The 23,561-nt window shown below is 36.6% G+C and overlaps 4 protein-coding genes across 5 annotated transcripts; 1 reads left to right on the top strand and 3 right to left on the bottom strand.

Annotated features, from left to right (window-relative positions):
• Positions 1-161: 161 nt before the first annotated feature.
• On the top strand, positions 162-3,471 carry LOC103467679 (F-box only protein 6-like). The gene is made up of 6 exons (XM_008414280.3): positions 162-467; positions 1,948-2,197; positions 2,302-2,416; positions 2,521-2,616; positions 2,828-2,957; positions 3,025-3,471. The coding sequence occupies exons 1-6, from the start codon at positions 387-389 to the stop codon at positions 3,193-3,195; spliced, it is 843 nt and encodes a 280-aa protein (XP_008412502.1). The 5' UTR covers positions 162-386; the 3' UTR covers positions 3,196-3,471.
• Positions 3,472-3,559: 88 nt separating this feature from the next.
• On the bottom strand, positions 3,560-8,850 carry LOC103467678 (cell division control protein 42 homolog). 2 transcript variants are annotated; one of them, XM_008414278.2, is made up of 6 exons: positions 8,705-8,850; positions 8,009-8,149; positions 7,855-7,927; positions 7,019-7,128; positions 5,566-5,763; positions 3,560-5,405 (listed from the first exon to the last, which is right to left on the bottom strand). In XM_008414278.2, exons 2-6 carry the CDS (start codon positions 8,111-8,113, stop codon positions 5,316-5,318), a joined length of 576 nt encoding a protein of 191 aa, XP_008412500.1. In that variant the 5' UTR covers positions 8,114-8,149; positions 8,705-8,850; the 3' UTR covers positions 3,560-5,315. The 2 variants fall into 2 exon arrangements, with proteins under 2 accessions (XP_008412500.1, XP_008412501.1); XM_008414279.2 differs by having other exon boundaries at positions 3,560-4,757.
• Positions 8,851-10,621: 1,771 nt separating this feature from the next.
• Positions 10,622-13,964, bottom strand: LOC103467677 (CMRF35-like molecule 3). The gene is made up of 4 exons (XM_008414277.3): positions 13,822-13,964; positions 13,370-13,735; positions 12,207-12,258; positions 10,622-12,035 (listed from the first exon to the last, which is right to left on the bottom strand). Exons 1-4 carry the CDS (start codon positions 13,856-13,858, stop codon positions 11,912-11,914), a joined length of 579 nt encoding a protein of 192 aa, XP_008412499.2. The 5' UTR covers positions 13,859-13,964; the 3' UTR covers positions 10,622-11,911.
• Positions 13,965-15,526: 1,562 nt separating this feature from the next.
• slc60a1b (solute carrier family 60 member 1b) lies at positions 15,527-20,183 on the bottom strand. Its single transcript, XM_008414275.3, has 10 exons — positions 19,764-20,183; positions 19,479-19,677; positions 19,128-19,373; positions 18,868-19,030; positions 18,575-18,690; positions 18,256-18,429; positions 16,945-17,092; positions 16,781-16,851; positions 16,530-16,650; positions 15,527-16,412 (listed from the first exon to the last, which is right to left on the bottom strand). The coding sequence occupies exons 1-10, from the start codon at positions 19,991-19,993 to the stop codon at positions 16,309-16,311; spliced, it is 1,572 nt and encodes a 523-aa protein (XP_008412497.1). The 5' UTR covers positions 19,994-20,183; the 3' UTR covers positions 15,527-16,308.
• Between the last annotated feature and the right edge of the window lie 3,378 nt (positions 20,184-23,561).

Here is a 23,561-nt window from a genome sequence, read left to right as displayed (position 1 = left end):
TAAAAAAAAAAAAAACAACAGTTACACAAAAGTGTTTCACTGTAAAGATGGTTTGTAGTTTGTTTTGTTGCAACCTGAAGTGTGAAATAAACCAGAAGAAAACTTTTAGAAACCACTGCTGTAAGCTAATCTTAGAACAGGCACTGCTACGCACTGATGATGCACGTATTTCTGAGGCGGAGTTGAAGAGGAGCTGAGCTCATGAGGAGAAACTTCCGGAAAGATATTCGCATGGTGCTAAGTTATACATATTAGAAACTCATCTGCAGGACACAGGCTTGTATTTTAGGTTTAGAGTGGGATTATACTGACGTATTAGGTTTTCGTACGAAAGTCTCAAGTCTTGACGATTTATTCCAGATGAGACGAGCAAAGCGACAGTAACTATGGGTGAAGCGCTCAGCTCCACATTACCGGTCAGACAGAATTCACCTTCTCCTGATTCAGGTTGGGATTCAACTGAGCATGTAAGTAAAACAAATATTATAACGCACACAATGCTTAAGTGGAAATGTTCTTAGGACAAATGCAATTAGCAATGACCACTTCAGTGGCATAAGCTTGATAAAAAGCAACGTGAAATAAAGACGTTGCTTTCAAATAATGAAGACATTCATAATTTGAATGTTTTCAGCGGCAATTGACAAACAAGTAAAGCTTTGATCGCGGTATTAAATGTTACCAATTTTTTTTTCATTGGTTTATTGAAAAATATTTTTGACGTGCTTAAAAAAAAAAATTAAAACGTTGGATCAAAAAAAAAAAAAAACCTGATACGTCTACATTGTTTTGTTAACCTCTGAGATATTATTTCCTATCAAAAACAAGCTTCTTGGTTAAAAGAAAAATTATTTAATGCTTAGAAATGTTCCAGTGATGGCTAAAAGAAAACAATCACAGATTTCAAAAGAGCTAACTGAGCTATAGGCTGCACTTCACTTAGTCACCCATCCTCTGTAGGCACATCCATCCATCCATCCATCCATCCATCCATCCATCCATCCATCCATCCATCCATCCATCCATCCATCCATCCATCCATCCATCCATTCATTCATTCATTCATTCATTCATTCATTCATTTTCTATACACGGGGTCACCCTGGTCATTCATTTTCTATACACGGGGTCACCCTGGACAGGTCGTCAGTCTGTCGCAGCAGTTAGCATTCAGCTTTCTTTAAAAATGTTTAAACACTGGACAACTCTATCAAATAACCTACGGCACATTTTCTTATAACAAAGTGAGAAAAGAAAAAAAAAAAGCATCCTCCATGAAAAACCAGGTTGGTGTATCTTTATCCATTCAAATTATTGATTTGATAATAATCACTGATTATTATTTATTTACTGCTGACAACAGACATAGTGAATGCAAATTAAAGTATGAGTCAGTATAGAAACAAGCCATCTTTATACTTGGCCTGTATAATTGCATACATAATCATGTGAAAAGAAAAGTCATAGCTTGAACTAAAATGTTCCAGTATAAATGCCATTAACATAGATCCTCCACAAAAATATAGTTTTTTTTTTTTTTTTTAGCATTTTGCCTAGATGGACATATTAAGTTTCTGCATTTACCTACTACTCCTATTAAAAATGGCACACCACAGGAAAAAAAATACTCAGATGTTTTGCTAAACTAAATATTTTATTTCATAACTTGGCATAACTTGAATCCAGAGCTCTCAAAAAATTGACCTTACCGCATAGTTTGGCAAACCTTCAGAAATGGAGGGGGACTATGTTGGCGGCACACAGGTGTGTAAGTGTGTGTGTGTGTGGTGAACTCTTGAGTTTTTAACATTTTTCTTGCTACAAACTTTTGTTGTCTTTGTTGTTTTAATGAAGCTGAATTGAGCAAATCTAAAATACATAATTTTCCCCTAATATTTAAAACCTTGAGCTAATAATTCTGTTTTCTTCCGTTTTCTGTCATGCTAGGCTTTTAATGTTCCCCTGGACATCCTTGAGGAAATCTTCCTAAATCTGCCTGCCCACCTGGTGGTTTGTGTGTGTCGATTAGTTTGCCATCATTGGAAAGATGTCGCAGATAATGAGTCTCTCTGGAGACAAAGGTGCAGAAGAGAAGGATATAATCTGCACGAATCTTCCAAAGTACCAAGCGACTGGAGGTTCTTTTACTTCATGTGCAAGAAAAGGAGAAATCTCATAAAAAATCCAAGAGGGGAAGGTGAACAGATGCTAACTTATGGGGAGGTGGAGCAAATGCCATTTTATCTGCTTCATAAGAAATGCACTTTGATAAACAATTATTAATTCCTATTGATTATGCAGATGAATTACAGGGTTGGACTATAGTAAGGAACGGTGGTGATGGATGGAGAGTAGAGAAACCGATGGCACCTCACCCAAATACACAAGTACAAACAAACTTTGTAACTTCCTTCAGGTAATTAACTCAAAAGATTCTGTAAATGTGGTAATAGTTTCTCATGGTTTTTATTAAAGTTGTAATATACAGGAGAGCATGAAAATCCTCATCGTTGTTTGCAGAACGTGCACAAAGTCACAGCTCATTGATTTGGTGAAGGAGGGCTACAGCCAGGCTTTTATGGACGAGGTCCAGCCCCACATCAAGGTGTCCGACTGGTGAGGAAACCGTCTCAGCTCAGGGAGTAATTAAAGATTTAGGTAGAATTCAATTTAAAGTATATTTTGTGACTGATCCACACCTAAATGCATCCAAGCTCATTACACCCAAATGGCAATGTGTTATAATCTAGATTTTTGCAAAAAAAAAAAAATTCCGTACACTAGCTGGGTCCGAACTAAACCTAAAATTGTGTTTCCGTGTCGTTAGGTACGCACCTCGATGCAACTGTGAATACAACATGTCTGTCAAGCTTCTGCACAGCAACAATAGGGTTATTCAGGAATTTACACCCAAGACTATTCACCTACCTGAACAGGAAAATGACAGGTGGAAACAGGTATGCACGAAGAGGAGATATGAAACCTGAGAAATCCTTTGCATAACATCTTTTATTTCTCCCCCAGATGATCCACGTGTTTAAGGACTACGGACCCGGAATCAGATACGTCCACTTTGAGCACGGCGGTAAAGATTCTGTGTTCTGGGCGGGATGGTATGGAATTCGCTTGACAGAAACATCCATTGAATTATGTCCAGCGCTGGACAAACAGAATTATGAACCCTACAGTGGTTAAGACGACAGGTTTTAACTACTACTCTACATTACTTTTGGCCTTTAACCTGTAAAACAGACATCTAATCTTGATTATCTTAAACTGTAACAAGCCTATATTAAAACCCAATATTTACAAGATTGTTGATTTTTGTACTTTTAAATCCATTTGGAATGTTCAGTCTGAAACTTTCTAGCAACTGCTGCTTTAACAATTATATAACCCAGTGTAGTCATGTTTTTAAAAATGCTCGTTCACGCTGCTCACAATGTGCAATTAAATTCTTGTACAGTTGTATTGCTGTATTGTTGCTGCCACTTTTTTGTCCACGTGTAAAAATGTAAATAATTTCCCCTTTGTAATTATCAAGACACAGAACAACATGTGTTATTTGAAGATTTAATCATAATACTGGTTTATTGTTGTGCTTTTTTTTATCACAAGCAAGATACAGTACAACTTTGTCAAGTTGAATACAATGAAAAAACATCTTTCAGGTTAAATTGACTTCAGCGCCATCTCAGCTTCTCAACCTCATGAGTAATGCACAATTTCATTCAGTAAATAAGTTATTCTTACTATATTTACAAGTCACTTCAACAATTCACCTTAAAAATTCGGCATGGAAAAGACATGTCATTGGTTCAGTCATTTAACATCAAGCTGTTACTGATGAGATGCAGGCAATGTTGAGGTTACCAAATAATTGAACTGGTAGTAAAACTTTGGCCTGTAAACTAAGATACCCAAGTCACCACAATGAAGATTTAAGCTTGACCTAAATGCTGTGAAAATTTCTCTGGCAAAAAAAAAAAGTTCAAATCAATATTTCTACAATTGGAAGTGAAATATATTTCCTGCCTAATTTCTCAGGCCATGTCTTGGAAAAACGAGAGCAAAGATGGAGAATTAAGTAAAGAAAAAAAAAATAAATCATCCACTGCATTCCTTAGAACTTCCTAAAGGCCATGTTGGAATGATTAAAATACATTTTAAATCTTAAAACACAAAATAAGGAATATTATTGCTAATGCAAAAGCTGGTGATAGAAGAATGTTGCAGTTTGAAACACGTTTAAAGTCATATTTTTAACAAAATACAAAACGATGTGAGCATTCCAATTTTGTGACACATGAAACAAGAACTTTTTGTGGAGAAAACAAGTTATTTAATCTATTCTCCTGACATTTCTCCATAAAAAGCAACACTGAGGTCAAACTGAGGAGTTATTTCAAAGCGTCATCTCCAGTTGGTTGTTGGTTTAACCAGTCAAGAGTTCATATCGTTTCTGACCAGTGGTATCAAATGACCCAGCACAGAATAACCGAAGTTTAAAAATCATTTAACACATTAAATGTTTTTTATGTTACGTCTGTGGGGAGGCTAAAATCTCATGACATCTCAAATAACGGTGGAATGTCCTTGTGCAGAAAACCGTATCAGTACTGTTAACCTGGTTCTGGAAAACGGTCTGAAGAAAGCAGCGAAGGATCTTAGAGCAGGACACATTTAGGCCTTTTCTTAGGTTCAGGAGGCTCCAGGGCGGCTAGTATTGCCTCATCAAACACATTCTTTAATCCTTTCTGTGGAAACAAAATGTTGTTATTCAAAACAAAGCTACCTCCAAGTGCAAGTTGATCTCAACTGAACTGTATGAGCAGAAGAAAGCCGCGCAGAAATTGAGTGAGGCAATCAAAATCTTCCTTTATTCAAACATTAAACAAGATTCTCCTCATGATCAAGCCGTCTAATGACAAAGGTTAGTGAAAATTTTTGATGCAACAGTCGAGGAAAAACTCACAGTCCAAGAGAGATGGACTATCTTAGATGGATTTGTAGAATATAACATAAGTTCAATACTGAGAGAACATAATGTGCTTTAAAAAGAAAATCTTAGCCGTGTCAAGTTATAGATGGACGAAAAGGAGACTGAAAGGTTGGCACTCGTATCATCTTAGGCAGCGGGGATAACTATGATTAGGCCAAGTTGAGAAGAGAGCACACAGGAACAGAAGAAAAAAAAAGGTTGATGGGCACAGAGTTTTCAACTTCGAAAGAATTTGTGGTTACTTTAGTGAGACGTTTCTTTACAATGAAAAAGCAGCAGACAATCAAGAGGCAAAGCAAGATGCAAGAAGACATCAGAACAAGCAGCATTTTCTCTTTCTCTGAGTTTCAGGGGGCTCTAAAGCGGCTAGGATAGCCTCATCAAATACGTTCTTCAGTCCCCGCTACAGGAAAAGACAAAGAAAGGAGAAACACACGGACACACACAGTGTTAGATGGCGTTTAGAGTCGAAAGCCGTTAGCAAAAGACAAGTCAAAGTATTTCTAGCGTTGCTGTTGAAAGGATGGCAAACATGCAGGGTTCAGAGTAGAAACAGGTCTTACCTGAGTCAGGGCTGAGCACTCCACGTATTTGACTGCCTTAAGGTCTCGAGCCAGCTTTTCTGCTGTCTCAGGGGTGATTGGCTTCTGTTTGTTCTTGGCCAACTTCTCCACTGTGGAGGGGTCATCGCGGAGGTCAATCTGAGTGCCTACCAACAGGAACGGAGTCTTGGGACAATGGTGGGTGATTTCAGGAACCCACTGGAGAAGGAAAAGGACAAATAAAAATGTTACTCTGGCTAAATAACACAGTGTCAGAAGCACACAGATGTTTCCATAAATAAAGTCATGTACTTGTCTCTCAATTTGCAAACAATGTCACGAATAAGTGCTCCAAAAACTCAATAATTGAAATGTTGATTTCAGTTATTAAATAAAAGAAATAGTTTGTTTCTTATGAAGATAAAAAAAAACATTGAAAGAACATTCTGTGTCAAGTACAAGTTAATTAAGACTTTAGCTACACAGTTTGATACTGTTAATCTCAAAACCTGTATTTTAATTTAAGATTGTAAACATTTTCTAATCCTTCACAGCATTATACTGTGAAGGATAATACTCCTTATTATACTGCCATGACAGAGTGACAGTTTTAAGAAACGTAAAAAACAAACAAACACGTTTATAAAAGTTACTTACTGCAGCTTTAAATACCAAACATGTTACTTGACGAAGAAAATGGAAATGCAAGTCATTGTGAAATAGAAATTCACGGGCAATTTAGCAATATCTTCAACAATGTTTAACATTTGTTTTGCATCCATCGTCCAGCTTGGACTTGGTTTGGGGATCGTACAATTGCTCCTTGAAATCTGGGAGCTGACAGTGCAAGTAAAGCCATCAACTGAAAGCCGTGAAGCATGTCTGGGATGACCATGGGAGACAGATGGGTGCAGCGTCGCTCATGGTACAAACAGAACGCAAAAGCAGCCAGACTTCCTCAAAGCAAGCGCTTGCAGGTTTGGCACATCGCAGAAGCCATATTAGGTCATTAGTTCCAGGCGAAACTGCACAATTCTCTTCTGCAACAAACTGGGCTTTAATGAGTTTAATTAAGCACAAATTGGTCTGCGTAATATGAGAGGGTTTGAATTTAGCCTAAGACATTGTAGGTCAAGTTTATTTATCTGATCTGCTCATGTTTTCTGAAGGCATTTAATATGTTTTTATTACAGTTTTGATGTCAGCACATGATTACAGAACCGTCTGGGAAGGATTTAGGAAAGTAGCTTATTAAAGTCACTAGAATCACATGGTGCCTTGGACTAGAACAAATAGCAATTTAAGTTAGATATATTTCAAAATGAATAAATGCTCTGTAAAATAAGCTCTTGAAAAACAGTTTGCATTAAGTCTATCTAAGCCATGAAATTAATTTATAAATAATGAAAGAAGCGTTCAAACAGTTTTACTATGATTTTCAGGTGTGATTTTAAATTAACTTTTTTTTGCTTACCTTTTCTTTAACATTCTCAAATGAGGAAGGTGAAACAACTGAGAAACAGACTAGGAAGACGTCGGTCTGAGGGTAGCTTAGTGGTCGTAACCTGTCGTAATCTTCCTGACCTACACACAGACAAGACAGAAGTTGACATTCCATACCTCAGTGCAAAGACGCTAAATTAAAAAATTTCTAGAATTACGTAACTTTAAAAGCCATAGAGCAGAGGCAGTGCAGCAAACCTATGCTCTGTTTTCACAGAATACAACTGAAGGCCTGTCTGGACATATACCAACGTTTTTGTAACGTTAAAACCAAAGTAAAATAGGAAACAAGAAGAGTTTCTGTGTCTGTAGCTGCACAAACACACAACTGTGGAATTATCCCTATTCTTGCAATTGACTACAACTAATTATAATTTACGTTTATTAATGTCTGTAAACAATGTATCTGCACAGATCCTGTACAATTAAGTTCAGTTTCTTTGTATAGCAGTAATTCTGAACATTTTACATGACAAAAATAGTCAAATTCATCTCTATCCATTAAACATATACATTCTGATGAAATTCATTGCAAATAATTAACGTCTAACCCTACACAGAAACATTTAAATGGACAAACCTGTAAGCTCTATGGAAGATACAACCACAATCAAGTATAATCTACATTTTCATATTACATACGTGTCTTTAAATAATTCAATACAACCACATGCCAATTCCAGACAGGGTTATTACAACTTGTAGTTAATTTTTTTAAGAAAGTGCAAATGGCGTTAAATTTAGCATAACGAAGAAAAAACAACAACATTTTAATTAGCATGTTAAGAGAAAAAAATATATATATACCTGCTGTATCAAATAAGCCAAGGGTGTATGGTTCACCCCCGATCATTACAGTTACTGCATAGTTATCAAACACCTGCAATCAGAGAGTGAAATGGTCACAGTCAGGTCATACTTTTAAATTAATCTGTCAAACAGGTTGACTAATAAAACTTACTGTTGGTACATATTCAGAAGGGAACTTGTTGGTGGTGTATGAAATCAGTAAGCAGGTTTTTCCCACTGCTCCATCTCCAACCACAACACACTTGATAGTCTGCATCTCTGTGCTTTCGGCTGCTGCTGACAATTACGTTAGCTGCAGGAAGAGGGGGAGGAGAAAGCGTACATTGATTACGACATACATCTTCGAATAAAGACAAACTCTGGACATAACTATGTGGTGCGTCCTGCCTTTTAAAATCCCGGTACAACTTGATAAACCGGTGTGATGCCTAGAAAAGGCAGCACTGACTTGTTCAGTCACACCCCATTATTTTCAAAGCTGTCTTGAAGCTAACACTAGCTAAAGAACAATCACTTGTCCGCAAAATTACTTAGCTGAATAGACTACTTAAGAGTAGTTCTATAGTATAACTACATGCTATTTAGTTGATTAGCTGAGCTATTAGCAAATGGAACATAAAACCTTCGTTTGTATTGTTTAGCAAACTATGCTACTGCAGTGCTGGCTAATGCCACATAGTGCTAACCAGTACGTTAGCTTAGCCACCAGTCGGTAACGATAGTTTAGGTCTCCGTGTATACTTTGCTGCTGCTAGCAAACTACAATATCCAAAACAATGACTGTAATAAACGCCCACTCGTCAAATAACTTTAGATATATGTGTAGGCTTTGTATAAAGCTACGTACCTTCGTTTTTGTACTCGATAAGTTGGCTATTTTCGCCGGGCGTTGGCACCAGCGACCTGAAACTTGGTTCAGTCAGATAGCCGAGCCCCTCACGTCCACCACACAAGTCAAGTTAGACTGAATAATCCCGGAAACATTTTTCAAAATAAACTTCCTGGCACTGTCAGCACACTATAAACTTACATATTTCACAAAGTAGTAGCGAAAGCGACACCTAAATTGCGACTTTAAATATAATGTTATTTATATTTAATGTTATAAATAGATCATATTTTGTCCGTGGATGCGGATTTTATATCACAAATTGGAAACCATTCCCCAGATGCTCTTATTTTAAAAAGCGCCGTCCTTTCGTTATGTTGGCTGGCTTTGCGTAATGTTTTGCGAGTGGTTCCAAGTGGTTCCTGCAGCAGGATGGTGATGTCACCTCAAACCCCTCTGACCTTGCATCCTTCCCATAACTCAGTTCAGGTCCATTCTCTTGAATTTAGTTTATTTATAGTACACAGCTCCAAGTCATAACAAACCTCATGCCATAGCACTTGGGAAATCTCCAGTTGATGTCAAATATACAGTTTGATTCTAATTATTTATTAGTCAGACCTGAGACCTCTCAGCTACATCAGCTACATTATCCTCCTTCTCTCCAGTTTGCATTATTTGGTTATTTCAACTCATAACTTTATGTTTTCTCCTCATTTGTTTTCTTCTCAGAAGCTACATTAGGCTTGGTGTTCTGCATAGCGGTGACATCTTCCTGTTTGGGAGCATTAGGTAAGATACTGCTGCTAACAATGTTCTCCTTCTCTTGCTACTAACTCTTACTATTCTTTAACATAGGAAGTACTTCTCTTTCCTTTTTGTGTGTATGTTCTGTATTCTCAAGCCCACAATCAGCCATGACAGATGTGTTTTTCTTTCCTCTATTGCTACATTGCTGCAAAGTGAATGTAGCAACATATGTGATGTATGTAGCAACACTTATGTTGCTACATGCTCAACCAGAAGGGATGACTGCTGAAAGTCAATGACTCAGTATAGGCTCCTTTGACAGAAAACATTTCAAACCACACAAAATCAAGCTGTTGTGTCAGCATCAGTAAATGTTATGACAGCAAATGATTTTTGACAGATTTTAAGGCATTTGAGTTACACTGATTTGATTTTAAAAAATGTACAGAAAAGGAGTGATACAAAAGGAAATGCTCAATAAAATTTGGATCGCTTGCCTCAAGTGATGTTACTAGAGGTTTCTACATTTAGTAGTTGACATTTGAGAGATACATGCTATCTTGAAAAAATGACAATTTACAACAAAGTGACAAGAAAGACCTGAAAAAACAAAAACAAAAAAAAACTGACAATGACAAATTTTCTAGGTGATAAACAATATTCAAAATAAACATGCTTGAATTTACTCTAAATGTCTTGCTGGTGTCTTTAAAATGACTGCTGGTTGTTAATTTCTACTGTTTATACTATAGTTTTGATTGCAAAATATATTTGTATCCTCAGGAAGCAAGTGTGTATGTATACTGCAACAGACCACAGAAAAATTGTTTTTCCTAAATGTATTGATTTTCTGCACTGTCAGAGGGCAGTGAAAGCGGACTGAGAACATTGTTTTCCTTTACTTGCAGGGAGATATCAGAAAATTGATCTGTTCAAGGCTACTAGAGGCAGAAAGAATGATTACATTGACAACTCAGCCTCTTAAAGCTTCAATTTAAGTGGTTGAGTGTTTTCTGTTTCAGTAACCTTCCTTGAATTTGGCTGAGAAAACAATATCCACAGCAGCTGACATTATTTAACCTCAACTTTTTTTCTAGTGGCCTAGACATGTTTTGTTGATGCAGCCACTTCACTCAGGCATATTATATGCCACAAATGCAAAAACAGGAATTAATGTAAACAAGGTTGAATTGAACAGAATTGCTTTAATTTCATATTTATGGTATTTCACATGATGACATGCTATTATATTAGCATGGACCTTTTGGTATGTTAAAAATGACATCTGAACAAATGCACTGTAGAAAAAGCCCCAAATGCACCTCCTCCACATTTGGAGATTTAATAAAAAAAAGTACATATAATTGTTATTGTAAAGAACCCATACATAAATCCAACACAACAGTTTCACAAACTAAATATTTCACTACTTCTGTGTTGCACATAAAGAAAACAATTGATGCTTCTAAATCCAAGAATTAAGAGTAGATGTATTAAACTGGACAAGTAATTGTAATTGTGCAAAAATGTTAAGTAATCCAAACTAATGATAAACAATTTGATTGCAATGACCAATATGCACAAATACTTCAGTTGCATTTATCTAACAGGATTTATAATCATCACAGTCTGTTTTACAGAATATATTTTACTTTTTTGAAGAATTTGAAAGAAAGTTGTGATTAGTAGACAGCGTGGATTATGACTTATGATTTTACCTGCATGTCCTGAGAGGCTGTGACATTATGCTATTACATTATATTATTACAGAATACTCTCAGGATGCAGGTTCTGTTATTCTGTAAGTGAATCAAGTCAAAAGAGGATCAAAAACACACCTCAGCTCACAGGAATATTAACCAACGTTTCTTTAAGACTTTGAAAATAAAATGGTTTGTCAATTTAAATACCCACATTAAAACCATGTAACATCTTGATAGATCCTTTCCCATTGGATTGACATCAACATTCAAATATGTATGTTGATATCATACATATTTGTATGTTAGAAACATACAAATATGTTTGTAACACCATGCCAACATATTTTTGACACAAATGGAACCCCATACTCCTCCTGTGACAGCCCCACTGCTGTAGCAGATGACCTGGTAGAACTTGGGGGTTCTTGGTGTTCCCAAATGATACGGTAGGGACTTCCGGCACACCTGCTACTAAGAGGCTCTCCTGATCGGCGACTCCTGGGCTTACGCCAACCGGTACACCGAGCTGTCACCAACATCCTTCTTTACTTTTATTTTTGTAATAAATGCCTTTAACAGGGCTTTAAACAATTGTTGGTGTTGTGTCTCCCCTGTTGTTATTGTCTTTGAATCAGGATGTAACACCTACATTCACACTGTAGTGAATGTCAGTGAATGTCCACTCCATGTCTTGTTTAGCTGCTCCACTGTTCTTGATATCACAGATGACTGTTTATGACTGTGCTTATGATTTACTCACAGACCAGCTCATTTACATTACAGTCATTTCTGGTTCTGGGTTCCTTGAAGCCTCCATCCTCCAGACAACCACATGTGTCATTACCAAACACCCCAATGTCACCAAAAAGAGAAACCACCGTAGAGATGCCCACAAACTAGAGGAAACATAGAATAAAACATGCACTACAGTTAGTTTACATTCACTGTGCGGAGGAAATCACTGTTTTTTAAGCATAGTTTTTTTTTAAAATAAATAAATGATAAATAGCTGAGTATACAACAATATGTTTTTCAGCATTAATTTTTAAAATATTTTTAACACCCACCTTGTTTCTTGCTGTGCCAAGACGCTACTTTTTGTGGTGCTTGGTGTTGTAGCTGCAGGAAACGACATATTACATCAAAATAAATGTACAATATTTGATTAATAAACAAATTTCACAATATTATACCAAATATAAAACAGTTATGCTTGTTTCTTCAACAGAAAATTCAGGATTTTATGGTGTTAGGACAGAATTTGGGTGGTTTTAATCACACATTTGGTAAAAAAAAATTGACCCAGTTTGTTGGGGTTGAGAAAAGACAAAAAGAAGCACATATTTTACACATAACCATTTTGAACTATGCAACAATCTGATCAAGCTTTACCAAAATCTAAATCAAGCTAAAGTTTTCCCAGCAGTTTACTTTGATCACTGAACCACTCAGAAGTCAACACATATGTTTTAATTCTGCTATTGTCAGTGATAGTCATTATAAAATTGTCGTGGGCTGCAGTATTGCTCACTGTTGCTATGCCGTTCCTCAACATTTGGATGTAGACACCCAACCTAACAACAGTAACAAATTTCAATCAACTCTTTGGTAACCTAAACAAAACATTAGTCACTTTCTTGGGGGCTTAAAATGTCATAAAGTTAATGTTGATGTTTTAAAACAAACAAGGGTTCAGAGAATCCACATTAGGAATGGGATTGGAAAAGAAGATACCAAAAATTTGATTGTCCCAGAATTTTTAAGAGTGGATCTTTCAAGAGTTTAATTTAAAGGCCATTGAGACATTTTTATTGCGCTATATTTACAAAGATATTTACTCAAACCAAATTAGTAAAATTGTGTTTACACATGCACATGGTTTGAATGAATTCACATTCTTAACGTTGTTTCTTCAAAACTTTAAAATATATTGAAAAACAATTACTAGAATTTTATTTTAAAACATTACGATAAACACATTAACCTAAAAATGATTAAAATTGGATTTTCTGTTGAGCTATTGTTATTAGAGCAGATGACAGCTGGAAACACCAACAGATCTTCTATGATTCCCCCTCCCCCCTCGAGAAAAGATTTGAATTCAAATCTTTCTCTCAAAAAACCCCCTAAATATCAGGTTTTACAGGTTAACATCAACGTAGAATCAAAGCAAAAACAATCAAAATTCAGGAGAGTGACTCCCCATCCAAGTCTGTATTGATTCAAATACCTGCTTGAGCGATGACAAGCCTGACACCTTTGTAGACGTTTCTCCCAGATCTGGATATTACACACCAGTACTTATCTTCATCACTTTCCATGAGTGAAGTCATAGTTACGGTGAAGACTCCTGCTTCCCTATCATCAGCAATAAAGTACCTGTCACGTTGTGTTCTGCTGGTTGTTCTCACCAGCACTTTACACAGTTCATAAACTGATCCTTTGCACCAGTATTTGGGTCTTTCCTTGAACTGAAGGTCGTACTGACATGCGACTTTCACCAACCCACCGGGCGATGCCGTTACTTCTTCTGGCGCCAACAGGTCAACTGAATCCACTTTATCCTTCATCAGCAACAAGAGACAGAGAACAGGAACTGCGAAAGACAAAGTCGGTAACATTAAATACTCAGACATTTTAGTATTTCTTGTTATTAATCTGTTCCAGTGTTGAAATAATTACCACAAATTTTGCTGGCAGAACAAGCTGAAGTTCTCATGGTGTGGCTGCAGGGAACAATGTGAAGTGCGACAGCAAATTAGGCAACTCCAGGCTTCCTCTTATCCCTTCTGATTATGCAACAAAGTTCTTCACAGGCTGGTTGACAAAGTTTATCTGTGTAAGTCTACTTTTGTTGATGAATTTGTTTATGTTGAGCTATGCAAAGTTACGTTATCGTACTTTATTCATGTTATATTAGTGTTTAATGTCGGCGACAAACCTCTGTGGTTACTTTTCATTATTTATATATTCTGATCTTTGTGCTGGGATTTCCCAAAGGGCTGATGTTGTGATGAATCATATGTTATGATCAAAATTGCCTTATAAACTGAGGAATTTTTACTTTGTGCTGATGCTTCTGTGAGATTAAGTTTCAATCTACAGCTTTCTTTTTTAAAATACATACTTTTTTAGGTTCTATTGGCTTTTAATGAATATTACTTTGACAAGAAAGAGTTTGGAGAGAGAAAGGGGAAGCCATGCAAATGACCCTAGACTGAACTCCGGACACCTCAGTTGCTCCTGCTCCACCAGCTGAGCTATCCCAGCTTTCTTTACCAATTTGTCAAACCACATCATGTAAAGTTTGATGCAGTAGACAGTGTTCTCTCCAGTTGCTCAACACTATGTATTTTCCACATACAGCATTTTTTTTTTTTTTTAGCGTGTGAACAATTTCTTTATCATTTATCTCAGTTCTGCATTGGAGTCCAGGAGTCACCGGACCACAAAAATTACCACGAGGCCCTAGAGAGACAAACAAATTGATACAGTTTTGCTTGTAATGCAACCTTTCAAACTGTCCTCCAACATTCTCCATATACCAAGACTGTAGAGTTGGAAAAGATACGATGAAAAGAACTGAGTCTTGAGGAAAACCTAAGTTTATTCTTTGAAGCACTAATTACATAATGACATTTAAATGATAGGATTTAAACCATCTAGTTTATTTTCTAAATCATTAAACCCAGAGAAACCACTAATAATTTACCCTGGTAACTATAGTAGATTGTCAGACATGCTTTTGCATCACTTTTGGAGTCTATGACAATTATTTTATATGAAATACTGAAATATGTCTAACTGATGACTAATGTAGAGTGTGTAATCTATGACAAAACAGTCATAAGAGTATTCTTTATCGGGCAAAATAGGAAGAATATAAAGGAATTTTGGACCAAGTAGATTTTCCTCCTACTTTTCATAAATTAATTTCTGGATATTTGTTTTATTTCATTACATTTTTAAGGTAGCCCCTCAAAAACAGACCAATATAACCTGTGGAACTTAACAGGATCGCTTCTGCTTTCTGACTTTCTCTGACCTCCAGAAAAATATCATCTCAGCTTTTAAAGACAAAAGAAGAAATGCAGTAAAGGAAGCCTTCATTTGGTAAGTTCTCCATTTTTTATGTGAATTCTTTAAAGCTGATTGCAAATCCCTGCTTATGACGCATCACCTTCCTTCTTTCTGCATAACTGGAGATGTCAAACATGTTTATCTTCAAATGTTTGGTGTCTAAATGGGTTCTCAGACTCAATTTGTATCCAGATTGTGATTTGACTGCTAATGTTTTCTGTCACTGCACACAAATTCAAGCAACACAGTCAAATCTTAAGCCTAGAACTGCAGGTATGTGTTGCTGTTTTAAAAGATGAAAATCTAATTTTATATACTTTTCTAAATAAATGTGTTAAAGAATCATCTTGTGCTAAAGTGGAAGCTTATATTTTTCTAACTGGTCCTCTGGTTGAAGATATAGATTAATTGTTATCTGTAGAAAGGTTGGATGAGGCCTGCATGACTTTTCTATTCCTGGAAAACATCTGAGTTTTTCTCTTTACATGTTGGATAAATTGAAAGACAGAGGCTGCATTTGTAAACAGTTGTTCTTCAAAGCAAAGAAAACAAACATTTGACTTGTTAAACTTTATTACAATAACTTTGTATGTATTACTCTTACGAACAAATGTGGCGAGATATGCAAAACATCAAAGTATAAAAATGTTTTTTATGGATATTTTAGGATTTTGGAAGTGAGGTTCTGTTAAAAGGTAATAAGCAGTTTATGTCTCATAATGTAAGCCATTATTGGGTCTTCATTTAGCAATATAGATTAGTTGGTTTGACAACTAATCAACTAATCCAATAAGGTTTGCTTAAATCACTGTAAATGTTTTGAGATTATAGTGGTTTTAAAATGGTTAAAGTCCAGTTGAGTCTTGATCCCCTTCAAACTAACCCTATGCTTTAATTTTACAAAAATAGAGACGACGTGAGATTAACACGTCTCTGGTAAGATGTTAACTGCTTGTAATCTTTTACCACATGTCCACTTTCAAAATCTTGGCCTGTCCTTTCTCATTTCCAACAATCTAGCCATAAAAAGCGAGAAACCTTTGTGACTAGTACAATTTACACAATAAAAGAAAAAGAAAAAAATCAAAACTATGAAATTGTCACAGTGTCGTCATTCTCTTTCTGTTCTGCTTTGGCCGATCCATTCTGGTCTGCTGCTGGTTCTTCTACCATCGCTGACTTCTTTGATGTTCCTGCTCCGATTTCAGAACAACAGAGGAGAGTTTTGAGAGAGTGTTAAAAAAAAACTTTAAGACACCTAAATCTACAGACTTAAAATAAATATTTAATGATTCTGGTTGATGACGTACCTGTGAGGTAATTTCTGTGCATTCGATGGAAAAGCAGGAGACCAAAGAAGAGGATAAACCCAACACAGGCGATTATCATTCCGCACAACAGGAAGCTGTAGCTTCCTTCAGTCTGAATGATCTGTGGAGAAAATATCAAAATGAAACTGCCAAACATAAATCTAAATCAACACCTGCCGTATGTTTGCGATTAAGGACTTAATTCTCCTCATTTACAGATTTTTTTTTTTTTAAACAACGGAGGCACTTACTGAGCCAACCAGGACCTGCATTACCATCTCTCCCATCCCTGCGCTTGTCACCAGGACAGAGGTTGCACATCCTGCAAAAACAAATTCATACTCTCTCATTTCATTCCACCAGTGCACCATTATTTTGAAGTAAAAGAAAAGAAAAAAAAACAAACAAGGTATACCCTGGTAATCAAGGATATCCTCAGTGTAGGCAAGCATACAGGGAAAAATGCTGCTCAAAAAAAGTCCACATAAACAGGTTCCAACAAACAGGAAGGTGCTGCTGGTGTAGAAAATGAGCAGCATCAACACAGTAACAATAGCTCCTGCCTGCAAAAATAAAGAGAGTGGTTTGTCTAAGAGCACAGAGTTTCAGTGAAAAGGAGAAATATCTCGCTACAACCACACATTTCTGTGAGAATCCAACACAAAGTGAATCATTAAGAAGTGGAAGGAAGAAGTGTTGTTATTTTAACAAACATCTGAAACTGTGGCTTGAAAAGGTCTTTAGCAGCTATTAAATATTCCTAAATAAAATCAGCTGTCTTCAGAGATCACCTAATTAGTAAATACTACATGCGGTGGAACTTCCTGCAGACTCCATGTCCGACATGAATCGCAGTGGTAGCTGCATAATGAGGTAAAGATGGATGGAGCTAAATATGGGACAATCCTTTAAGGAAAACCTGTTAGAGGTTACAAATGACTTGAAAGTGGGACAGAGATCACCTTCCAGCAGCTCTAAACACACAGCCAGAGCTCCACTTGAACGTTTTCCATCAAAGTATATCGTCAGTAAAATTTCCTAAATTAGATTAGAATTGAAAGGTTCATTTCAGAAACTCAATTCACTACATTAGATGGCGCTAGTTTTGTTCAAGCTTTTTTTTTTCTGGTAATTATGATGATTTTCTCCTTACTGCTAATAAAAGTATGAGATTTCGGACCAGTATGTTATATTAGACCAATTTAAAAGACTTTTTTTTAAAGCGGTAATGCAGGCTTAATAAAAAGGGTGATTAATACCTGTATTAGGGTAATTTTCAAAAAGCACTTTTGATCTGTCGAAAGAGAATAATTCAAATGTGTTTTCCAGTTTATAGAATACGACTATGTGCTATGTTAATTTAGACCTAATTCTTATAGAAATTCTGTAACTGGTTTTGAAAACAGAAGTTTTTTAGGTGCTCCTCCCTCAGTCTCACAGGAGACTGGCAGGAGATATGAATGGTATGAGCTCAACAACAGCAATAACTCTACATGGGCTCAAAAAACTCAAAGCTTAATAAGCGTTTTAATAAAGTAACTCAGCAGGATGGAATGAAAATGCACACCATACATCGCAGAAAAAAAAAACTTATATCCTTTTCCTTCCTCTTCAGTTAATCACCAGTTATTCTGTTACATAAAATTCCACAAATCTAAAGAAGTATGATCAAGGAACTGTACGGTATACTAAGATAATGTGCCTCGAACGTTTTGGTTGGCCATACCAGGTTTAACATGAGTAACCGCACAGGTTGGAAGCGATATGAGAGAGGAATCGACAAGAGGCGTCCAGCTGTGATCGCTGCCCAGAAAATACTAGCCAGATAACCCGCCGTCTTGTTCGGCAACGACATCGGTGGGGCCACAGCGTAGGTGTACACAAAGCCAGCATACGCTCCCTGAGAAGAAAACAACATCTTGTTTCATGCACCCTATTTTCTCTGCTTTATGGGATGCATATCTTGTATATACTAATAAAAGTTTATTTGGGAAATAATGCATGTGAAATGAATACCGTGTGATTTATTTGCACCTCTCACTCACCACAATGCCATCGGTCATAAAGAGCACCATCCCTCCAAGGATATGAATCATAAAGAAGGATACTGGCAGTCCATGCAGGTTATCATTCTGACAGCAGCTGAAGATACTCCCATGACCTGTGGCAGAGCAAAAAAAAAAAAAAAAAGAGTCAGAAATGATGTATTGGTGTGCACAAAATGGCATTCATTGTTTTGTTTTCATATTTTCTGACAACGTATTTGTTATTCATGAAGGAATGTAAGATAAATTAAAATGAAAGCAAAAAACTATGTATATTTCTTTCACATGCATACCTCCAGCTTCCTGTTCCTTCTGCTCCAAGTCTGGGCCCTCGGCCCCCTGCTGGGTCTCCATTGCTAGTTCATCCTTGTCTAGAAGACGTGGAGTGCTGCCAGGGCAGCGTGGGAGTAAGTTCTCCCGATACATGAGAAACAGCACAGCAATGGGCACAGGCAGCTGAAAATCCCCCAAAATAAATAAAAAATTACAATTTTCATCAAATAAATAAGTAAAAATCAAACGACAACTAACGTATGCCTGCCGAGTGTCTCACATTAATGAGCGCCATGATCCAGAAAGCATATTGCACAACTGGCTCCTCCTTCTCTATTCCATCATGAGACAGGTGGCTCTGAGTTATGTTGTGCTCCGCAATTGGACTGTATCTCAGCATGCTCCTGAAATGATGCATGATCTCGGTCTCGTTCCCCGTATGATTCCCACAGCCTGTCTCCGAGAGGAAAGGATCTGCAATCAGTGGACTCACCAGGGCTCCAAACCCGATGAAGAAGTGCAGAGCCTGCAGAAGCACACAGACGGCAGGGACGTCAAACTACCAGAGTTTTGGAAGAACGGCAGCATATCTCTCTATCCTATTATTTAAATGAGCGTCTCTTTAGTTTACCTGTAAGAAAATGGCCGAGTCCTTCTGATAGATGGTGACCAGTTGGATGTTAGCAATGGTGTCAATAAGCCCCATTGCCAGACCAGACACAGCCATGGCGATGGCCAGAACGAGGACATTATTACATACAGGAATGATGGCAAATATTACAGAGATGAGAAGAGCAGAGACAAACAGGGCAGCTAGAGCACTGAATAACCTTTAAGGACAAAAAAAAATGACAGAGACAGAGACAGTTAAAATGAGGATGAATCTCTAGATGCTTGCTTGTTTAGTGATACTCACGTTCTCTTGAAAACGCCACCAACCGAGCTGCCAATCAGCAAGCAGAACTGCTGAGAAAAGAAGACCCAGGTAATCTGACTCAGCGTTGAGTTTGTTTGACATTGCAAGTCCAATATTGTAGGTCCAAGAAAAGCAATGCACAGTCCAAAGCTGAAGAAAACGCTCCAGTAAGTCAGTGTGTGATGGGCGTTTCGTTTGAACAGAGTTACAATCCTCTCATCTATGAACATCTTGGGCACAGAAGACCACCACGTATATTTTTCTCACAACCGGATATCGAATGAAGCTCTGAGGTTCTATTGGGTTTCTGGATCTCTATTTAAAGCCTTCAGCTCTCTCCCTCTTTCGTATTGCTCAACTGAGTTAATGGATGAAGTGTTGATTCCTCCAACAATATTATCCCAATCTGAATGGGGTCAATGTTTGACTTAGAAAGAGGGTTGCTCGTTGAAATGCTACAAGAAAGTTAACATTTATGTGTCACTGTGTTGCACAGTATGTCACATTCATGTTAATGGAAAATGTGTCATACAGAAAGCAATGGCACAGATGTCTCATGTACAGATTGTTTGATATTTGTCTTATTTGGCTAATTTAAAAGTCACTATTGAGAACAATGATCATCTTGGTAAGTTGCTGAATAATATAATTTGATAAAACTCCAAAGAATTACAGCCAGATAAAGTAATTTCCATTGAGTGTTTATTATTGCCCCAAAAACAAGGCATAAGCAGGCTTCAAATACAATATAAGGAGGAGTGTATGCCCTCAACATGTGCTGCTACATTTTAGTTCTCTTTAGGCCTGTGAAAATGTTAAAATGCTAACAATATCACTTGTACAGCAGGTAGCGACTTTATAATTCCTGTAAAATAAATGTAATTGAACATTTTTATACGATTTTATTCCTCAGATTGACCAGATGCTTAGATTTATTTTTTTAAACAGTGGTACTAAGACAGGATGACAAGCCATTCAAGTAGGGCTGGAGACCTGCAGTATTAATTAAATTATTATCTGGTGGCCTTTGAAATAAAATTGCACTGGGATTACCAGACTGATCCAAAACATACGACCAAATAAACTCTGAAATAGTTCACAAAGAGACAGAATATATCAGATGTTTCACCCAGACATGCACAAGAGGTGGCTCTCTGTTATTACATTTATCAGCTTGAATGGTTGCAATGAAATCAAAACAGGACAGATTTGGCCATGTACTTGGTGCAAAGCTCATATTTGAAACCATCGCACATTTCTTTGTTTCGGTGTTGTGATTAGGTTCATTTTTCTTTCAACTAATTAGTTTCTTCCACTGTCAGTATTTGTGTTAATCTAAATATATGAGAAAACACAATATGCACAATATGTGAAAATAATGCCACCCTATTTTAGAAAAAAATACAAACTCACATTTATAGGAGTAACATTTTTGTAAAATGAATGTATATAATGATGTTACATTCAGCTACCAGACTGGAATAAAAAAAGAGGGCATAATACCTAATCTTGTTAAAGTGAGAAAGGAGGAAACTGGTTATGACCAAATATGGGCATCTGTCACACTCACAGTAAAGGGAACCAGAAGTCACAGACTTGCTGTTTTTCTTTATTATTTTGAATGTATTTATCTTATGGGAGGAAGTTTTGACGAAATGATAGAGCAAGATTACATAAATCTTTACACCGCTACGTGTCTGCGAATCTGTGACTAAATCATCTCGCATATGTGTAACCTGACTGGTTCGTATCTCACTTCTTCTGTGATTTAATTTGCCTCAAAACATAATAAAATATGCCTATCTGCATTTGTCAGCTGCGTCTTAAAAAAGAAGAATCCTTTTTTGCTAAATATGTCATGTTTTCTTGAGATGATATCTCTTGCTGCCGTGATATCTTTCAGAGTCAGCCATGCAAAGCCCACAGCTGCGTAATTGATTTGCCAACGTGTTGAACATGTTGGTTATGTTCTAAACCCTGAGAATTATGAGTGTTTTTAGAACAGGCATTCATTAACATTCACTTCCTCTTCTTTGAGATGCTGCAACACGAGAGGAGTTCGTCAGGTAATTGTCAACTAACACTATCTTGGAAACAAGTGTTAAAAATAAACAGCAAATTCTGGTTACTGAAGTAGGCCATCTCTTTCTGAACTGAAACGTGTCAGCTTTCAAAATCTGACACGCACAGTGTTGAATTTAAGTGAAAACAATGCATAATTTAAAATCAACTGACATTTTAAGGGATATTTTAACATTAAAGCTGAGGTACATGGTATTTTATGAAGAAAATATTTTTCGTTTTCAGCTTTCCAAGAGATTAGTCATGCAGTTTAATTTTGTTTCATTCATTTTTTGGTTTGAAAATGTATTATTTTAGTACTTCTTCTTTATCTGCTCAAAATGCATGCTGGATAAATGACAGAGAAGTGAAATATTTACTGGGTGACAGCTCTGACCACACAGAAGTCAGCTTTGTTTTCATTTTGTTACTATGTACAGAATGTGCTTCGTGACAGAAAGAAGTTGTTTAAAATGCATTAGCTGCTTTTGAAAGGGAGTAATTATAAATTTACTATTAAAGGGGAAAATGACCAACACCAGATGTTCCTCAGTGAGAACTATGTTTACATATACACAGATGGCATGACAATAATTTTCTCTTCTCTTCAGTACAATTGAGATTGTTTTTAAAACTATAGAGACCTGAACGTTTCAGTCATCCAATACTAGTTTTTATTTTGCCTCCATGTTGTTTAATGCCACATTTATCATCAGGAGGTCTCCTTGACTATGAATGATGGATGAATTCTTCACAGTGTTGACTTCAGTTGTGGGATTTTACCCAGAATACACAACTATTTTCTCTTTTCATTCCTCCCTTTAAGTCGTTGCATCTTTGCTATTTTGTTTAAGACTTCTTTAAAAGACTGCAAGAAATCACAGCACCTAGGAAGTATAAAACACAGAAATGCAGAATTGCTCAGGAACTTTGCAGGGCTAGGCTGTTAACATTATTAAAGTGTTTGTCTTTGTTCAGCAATAAAGTCGACGTTCCTATAGAAACGTGGATATCTGTTTTCATTGCTGAGTAATTTTGTTACAGATTTACAGAGCTGCTAAGACCAATAAAGAGCTAAAAACAAAAACAGACCTATAAGTAAAGAAAACACACACACAGTTGTAGGAATAATTTTAATGAAACTGTTTGGTAAGCAACAATAAATGCCAAAGTTCATTTATATTTCTATTTTAAAAAAAGACAGCTCACATTTGGGGTTGGAGATAAACACATTTGCCTCTAATTTCTTAAAGTATCACTTTAAACACACAGTGCTTAGCAGATTTGACTGACTAAATCTTCTCATATTCCAGATGGTTGAATATTACAAAAGACTAGATGCTTGTTGAACCACAGCTGCTTCTAAATGAGTTTGTGAATTTAAAGTTGATGACAGAGACAATTTGCTCAGTAAACAGGCTTCTAGAGTCAAACTCATTACATGCTCACTAAATTATTCTGCACAGCGATGGTCAAATAATCAAACGGAGCGAGCCAACCAGCACATCATTTTCTGATGTGAGAGGAATTCCTAATCGACTATTTCTTTCCAACACTAGATGGTGTGAAAGTGCTGCCCTGTTTAGACAGCAAACTATCAGACCGCCACAAAAAATATTTGCAAAGAGATCTCTGTGAGGAATTGCTAAGATATTATAAATGAGGAAGCCAATAAAAAGCAAACTACTTATGAATATCACATCTTTAATTCAGTCCTTATTGGGTTTTTTTCTTTTG

The sequence above is a fragment of the Poecilia reticulata genome, chromosome 7, assembly GCF_904066995.2.
Source record: "Poecilia reticulata chromosome 7, P_reticulata-male-v2, whole genome shotgun sequence".
NCBI lineage: Eukaryota > Metazoa > Chordata > Actinopteri > Cyprinodontiformes > Poeciliidae > Poecilia > Poecilia reticulata.
Note: the sequence above shows the minus strand (reverse complement) of the source record. Positions and strands in the feature narration are given on the sequence as shown.

What these genes read in the sequence shown, in the direction of transcription:
- LOC103467679 (XM_008414280.3), top strand. Translation starts at nt 387, where the DNA reads ATGGGTGAAGCGCTCAGCTCCACATTACCGGTCAGACAGAATTCACCT. An exon ending in AACTTTGTAACTTCCTTCAG is followed by an intron (nt 2,417 to 2,520) that starts GTAATTAACTCA and finishes CGTTGTTTGCAG; the next exon opens with AACGTGCACAAAGTCACAGC. An exon ending in AAAATGACAGGTGGAAACAG is followed by an intron (nt 2,958 to 3,024) that starts GTATGCACGAAG and finishes TTTCTCCCCCAG; the next exon opens with ATGATCCACGTGTTTAAGGA.
- LOC103467678 (XM_008414278.2), bottom strand. Translation starts at nt 8,113, where the DNA reads ATGCAGACTATCAAGTGTGTTGTGGTTGGAGATGGAGCAGTGGGAAAA. An exon ending in CTTCTGAATATGTACCAACA is followed by an intron (nt 7,928 to 8,008) that starts GTAAGTTTTATT and finishes CTCTGATTGCAG; the next exon opens with GTGTTTGATAACTATGCAGT. An exon ending in TTGAGAATGTTAAAGAAAAG is followed by an intron (nt 5,764 to 7,018) that starts GTAAGCAAAAAA and finishes TTCCTTCTCCAG; the next exon opens with TGGGTTCCTGAAATCACCCA.
- LOC103467677 (XM_008414277.3), bottom strand. Translation starts at nt 13,858, where the DNA reads ATGAGAACTTCAGCTTGTTCTGCCAGCAAAATTTGTG. An exon ending in TTCTGCCAGCAAAATTTGTG is followed by an intron (nt 13,736 to 13,821) that starts GTAATTATTTCA and finishes TGTCTTTCGCAG; the next exon opens with TTCCTGTTCTCTGTCTCTTG. An exon ending in GCTTGTCATCGCTCAAGCAG is followed by an intron (nt 12,259 to 13,369) that starts GTATTTGAATCA and finishes CGTTTCCTGCAG; the next exon opens with CTACAACACCAAGCACCACA.
- slc60a1b (XM_008414275.3), bottom strand. Translation starts at nt 19,993, where the DNA reads ATGTTCATAGATGAGAGGATTGTAACTCTGTTCAAACGAAACGCCCAT. An exon ending in ACTCGGCCATTTTCTTACAG is followed by an intron (nt 19,374 to 19,478) that starts GTAAACTAAAGA and finishes GTGCTTCTGCAG; the next exon opens with GCTCTGCACTTCTTCATCGG. An exon ending in GGATATCCTTGATTACCAGG is followed by an intron (nt 16,852 to 16,944) that starts GTATACCTTGTT and finishes TTGTTTTTGCAG; the next exon opens with GATGTGCAACCTCTGTCCTG.